The 5,140-nt window shown below is 41.9% G+C and overlaps 1 protein-coding gene and 1 long non-coding RNA gene across 2 annotated transcripts in view; one reads left to right on the top strand and one right to left on the bottom strand.

The window, feature by feature from the left end:
* Positions 1 to 916: 916 nt before the first annotated feature.
* LOC107833481 (uncharacterized) lies at positions 917 to 2,568 on the bottom strand. Its single transcript, XR_001659225.1, has 3 exons — positions 2,358 to 2,568; positions 2,079 to 2,196; positions 917 to 1,863 (listed from the first exon to the last, which is right to left on the bottom strand). It is a non-coding gene; the product is annotated as an uncharacterized LOC107833481 (long non-coding RNA).
* A 2,080-nt stretch (positions 2,569 to 4,648) lies between these two features.
* The window catches only part of LOC103154695 (collagen alpha-5(IV) chain-like), a 69,772-nt gene continuing 69,280 nt past the window's right edge, over positions 4,649 to 5,140 (top strand). Inside the window, exon 1 of the mRNA XM_016662920.1 lies at positions 4,649 to 4,958. Coding sequence (XP_016518406.1) covers positions 4,869 to 4,958 — 90 coding nt within the window. The 5' untranslated portion in view covers positions 4,649 to 4,868. The remainder of the gene's footprint in view (positions 4,959 to 5,140) is intronic.

The raw sequence follows: 5,140 nt of genomic DNA, 5'->3' as shown, positions 1-5,140 counted from the left end.
TTTACAAAGGATGTAACTTATATGCCTGTAGGCACAGACCACCCAAGTAATGCATCATTCATTGCCCCCACACATCCGTCAGTTGCACACACACACACACACACACACACACACTGCAAAACAATCAGGGAGGTGGTGCTGGAGGTGGAGGGGTCAATTTAAAGTCAATGCGGCTCAATCAGCTGATTTGTGTTGAGACACGGGAGGTTTTCCATCACTCTGCTTACTTGACTTTCAGCTGATAAATAAATTCCTCTTGCTGACATATTTTCATCTTTTTTGTTTTTTCTTTCTTTCACTGAAACTCAGATATAAACCCAGTTATTAATCACCAAATAAATACTATTTTAACCCTTTCTGTCATGAATGAAACCTGAAAAAAGTGGGAAGAATGAATCGATTTTGGTTTCATGCAAAGCTGGCCACATGTCAATTAGTGAATTATGGACACATTTAATCTAATTTTCTACACTTGTAGACCCTTGTTCCTTTAATTAGGCAATGCTGATAATTGACAAATAATTAAAATGTCTCATATGGAAGCAAATATTAGAAACGTGTTACAATTAAAGAATAATCAGGTTAATGTGCAGCACGCTAAAGTATTCATTACATACTACATCCAAAATGTCATCATACACAAACACAAAGTGGAAAGAAAATCACATATAATTCTCCATTGAGTTTCGGAGGGGTTTTTAAGAGTTGGGTCTGGACTTTGACTGGACCATTCTAGCACATAAATATCGATTTGAGTTGATGTCCTTCAGCCTCTTCATGGTTTTCTTCCCCCTATAATTATCTCCATTATCTTCCCATCAACTCTACCTAGCTTCCCTGACCCTATTGAAGAAAAGCATCCCCACACCATGATGCTGCCACCACCTTGCTTCACTGTGGGGACGGTGTATTCAGGGTGACATGGAGTTTTCTACCACATTGAACATTTTGCGTGTTACCTAAAAAGTTGAAATGCGGTCTCATCTGATCAGAAGACATTCCTCCACATGTTTTGCTAATTATATGCCGAGTTAAAATTACAAACAGCAGGAGTAGATTTTAATAATAGGCTGCTTCTAAAAGCAAATAGGTGATATTTTAGACTACCCTTCCATTTCTACATGATGCACTTCTTTATGCTGGTCCATTATAAATCGCATTGTCCTCCATCTCTTCTAATAATTATTCTTCAGCTGTCATTTCCGTAACTTTACACCAGGGATGCCCTGCTTTCGGAAGCGCCGGTACAGAAAGAGGCAGAGAAAATTATAGGAGCGTCAAAAATGTCTGATGTAAGCTGCCGAGCTAAAAGGTGTGGCTTAGACAAAAGCCTGCTGCGCTAATGAACTTCATAAATATTCATCAGGAGGGCGGGGCTTACAATGCAAATGAGTGTGAGCGGGTCCACTCAAATATCAGCTGTATTAACAGCGCCCGCAGCTGCATTTAAACGCGGCTTCATTGAAAGCTTTCAATGAAGTGATCCACACAACTAAGACAGAAAATAGGAATAATTCATTGATAACATGACCAACAAAAGTTGCATTTAACACTCATTTAAATCAATTCTAAACTGTAAAGGAAAAATAACAAAGCTTAAAGGCGGATAAGACATTTGAGAGGCTTTGCGCGAAAAAAAAAATCCGTCGCTTTTATCTTTGGTTTTCAACAAAGTTGGACACATTTTTCCCTGATCTACACGAGCAGCAGTGGTTTAAATATGCATCAACAATGTGCTGTGTGAGCGGCTCATAAAGCATGAGGAGAGCCGCTTCACCTGCAGGACCAATAGCAGCCTAGAAACAACTGGTACTTACTCCGTGCGTAGATCTCAGCACACAGGAGACAGTCAGCACACAGATCCTGCAACGGAGAAACATTTTTGGTTTACTTTATTAGAGTTATGTGAGGGAGTTTTTCTTTCTTTTTTTTTTTTTTCTTTTTTTCCTGGCAGATGACCTGCACTGGAGCTGCGATCGTGCACCGCACAGCTGCATGCTGGGGCATTATTAGTTCGCACGGGGATTTTTGCAACAACAACAAAAAAAGAAGAAGAAGAAGAAGAAAAGTATTCTTACAGGAATTTCATTTTTGTTATCCGCCTGGCTGCCACAGACTAGTTCCCCCTCTCTTCACCAGCAGGAAGCACCTCAAACGCGCTCATCGGCAGCTCCAAAACCTCTACTCCTGTGTCATCTACACGGATAAGAAGAGACAAAGTAGTCCCTCCGCTGAAACCGAGACCCCCTCCGCAAGTTCCGCGCGTGCGCGCGCGCTGCAAATGTAACCAAAGGAAAGAAAAAAGAAAAACATGAACAGAAATCTGGCCAACAAGTTAGAAGTTTGTTCCCACTCACCGAAGTCAAAGCGGTGCACAGGCTGCTGCGCTCTCCGAGCTGCTGCGCTCTCAGCTCAGCGGCGAAAAACAGCGGAGGGGCGGAGGAGGGGCCACACGTTCAAACACACGCGCGCGCGCGCACACGCACACACACATACGACCTCACCCACACATATACACACACACACACCAACGCACATGTCAGCGCCTCCACAACCGAGGATGCAAAAGCACACCGTCTGAAATCAAAGTTGAAGCTCTCTCTGCCATCAGCAGTGGTTCACCGATCTCGCGTTTAACCCATAAAAAAAGTGCCAAAACTTTTTTTGCATTACGATAAAACCGAACAATTTAGTTGTTGTTTTTTTTTTAATGTACATTGTTTTCTTTATCATATGTGTTAATGTTGCACAAATACTACCAAGTCTAGAAAAAAGTACATGAAAACTTTTTTATTATTGTCATTGTTTTCTCTCTGTTATCATGATTTAATTGTGAAACACCACAAAGCAGGCAGGAGCCAGGTCTGTTTGCACTCCACACATAGTCATGGTGAGTTACTCAAGTTGCAAACAGTCCTCTTTTAGCTCTAGTGCTCTATTTTTATTCATCTTGACCTGAGCCTTCAACGCTGTTTTTAACAGCCTGTTGATGTATCTGTTATGCCGATGACGTCATCCTCCTGCTTGAATCTGAATAATCTGTAAAGCGGGATCTCAGTTAGTGATTTTTGTCATTTTTTTTCTAGCTCACTGATGTCATATTTATGTGTGACATCTCCATTTGCTCCGACTCCGAGTTAAAATGTGGATCGGAAACAATGTAAACTCTCAGAAGATCACATGTGAGGTTCCTCAAGGCTGTATTCTCGGGCCATTTTTCTTCACTCCATTACCTCTTTCCTTTCATATGCCAATGAAACAAATCCCATTTTTTGTCACCACATTACCGTATTAGAGTCAGTGTGTCGTGATATTAATAAATGGATGAGTAGGAAGCAGAGGTCAGCGTTTTTGGTGCCCAAAGGTCAGCATTCAACCGTCATGCTAAATCCTACAGCGAACACAACCAATGTAAGGGCAAAATAATACTGACAAGAAAGCAATGCTAGTGTTTGATTTGATCTACAGCAGGCTTAATTTGGTAGTCTCCATAAAAAAAAATAAATAAATAAAAATAAATCAGGCAGCTGCACTGGCCACCTGTTTGTAAACAGGGTAGATTTATCCCATGAACTATCAGATATTCACTCAGACTGTGTTCACTGGACTGGAATTAAACAAGAGGATGTCAGTTTCTACGCTTCTCAGCTGTGGAACAAACTCCCTGAAAATCTGAGTTGCTCAGAAACAGTTGACATCTTTGGATCGCGATTAAACACTTTATTACATACATGCAGCTTTCCCATCAAAATTGATTGTGTTTATTACTTTATCTATTGTTTTTGACCCACTAATCGAGAACATATCTGTTCATATTCAATAGTTTACCTCGTTAGCACGATTAGCTTCCTCCTTAGGCTGCTTAAAGTAAACTTGTAACTAAATGACTGCAAAAGCATAACATACCAAGTGAGAACAGTTGAACATGATGTGTTGTTTTCTTTTCTGTTCTATCCTTTTCTAAAAAAAAAAAAAAAAAAAAAAAAAACAATTTGAAAAGTTTGAAAATGTGGCCAAAAGTTTTGAATTTTGACTTGCGTTTTTGCGTTTTGAATGATGAAACTATAACCAAAGCGGCCAACTTCACCTGCCAGCAAACAGATGGTAATCTGATGATTCACTGTGATTTCAGTGAGCCTCTCCGAGACGAACGGCTCACCTGTCACTCGTGTCATCTCCATCCACCTGCAAAGGATCAAAAGTGGAAAAGGGTGACCTTTAAAAATTCCACAGGAATGCAACATGCCCAGACTTACAGAAAAATTAAAGGGAAAATGTCAAGACACTTTTTTTTCCACGCTCAGTTCTTTTTGGGCGCAAAGTGGTATCCATCCGCGCGCATATCGGGACGTGATAAAGTGAGTTTCTTTTCATTTGAAAGTAAAGGAAACCCGATCTGAACTGAACGATCCACACCTGAAAGTAAGTTTTGCATTAGATTACATACATATATATATTTTTTATTATTATTTTTGCACTCTTTTTTTCTGCTGCAGAAGCATGCGGAGCACAAATCACTGCGCTCAAGAGTGTCGGAGTCGCCGCACATCCGGGGTGGGTAACAAGTTGGCGCTGCAAGTCGAGGGGAGGGAAATAGAGTGGGGAAGGGGGACGGGAGGAGGGGGAGGGGGAGGAGGGGGTGGGGGAAAACTGCAGAGGCGCACCGTGCCAGAGCCAGGATCACTACAGGATCTCGCTCTGTGAGCGCAGCAACAAGCCGCAAGAGTGAGTGCCTTTCTGCTCACACTTTCTGCGTCCGACGGGCCGAGTCTGCAGACGGAGGTTGGCGCACAGAGACATGACACGCACATAGAGAGACGGGTCCGTGATCGGTAACGCAGGTGGATCGCAGTTTTCCTCCTCTGAAGATGACTAGAGGCTTGAGGCGCCTGCGACAGCCTGCCTGGGTTGTGATTTGGCTCGTACTGTACGCCACCATACAACTATCCGACTCTGCGGTAAGTGCGCTTTTTGTTTGTAGTGGGGGGGTCGGGGGGAGGGAGGGGGTGATTGTTTTCTTCCTTGCACAGATTTTTTTTTAATGTTATGATTCTGGGGTCGTTTTTTTTTTTTTTTTTTTTTGTTTGTTTTTGCCGGGCGAATGAAAGTTGTGGGAAAAAAAAAAAAAAAAAAAAAAAAA

Source organism: Poecilia formosa, unplaced genomic scaffold (assembly GCF_000485575.1).
Source record: "Poecilia formosa unplaced genomic scaffold, Poecilia_formosa-5.1.2 Scaffold395, whole genome shotgun sequence".
In the NCBI taxonomy this organism is placed as follows: Eukaryota; Metazoa; Chordata; class Actinopteri; order Cyprinodontiformes; family Poeciliidae; genus Poecilia; species Poecilia formosa.
The sequence above is the reverse complement of the archived record's forward strand: the minus strand, read 5'-3'. Positions and strand labels throughout refer to the sequence as shown.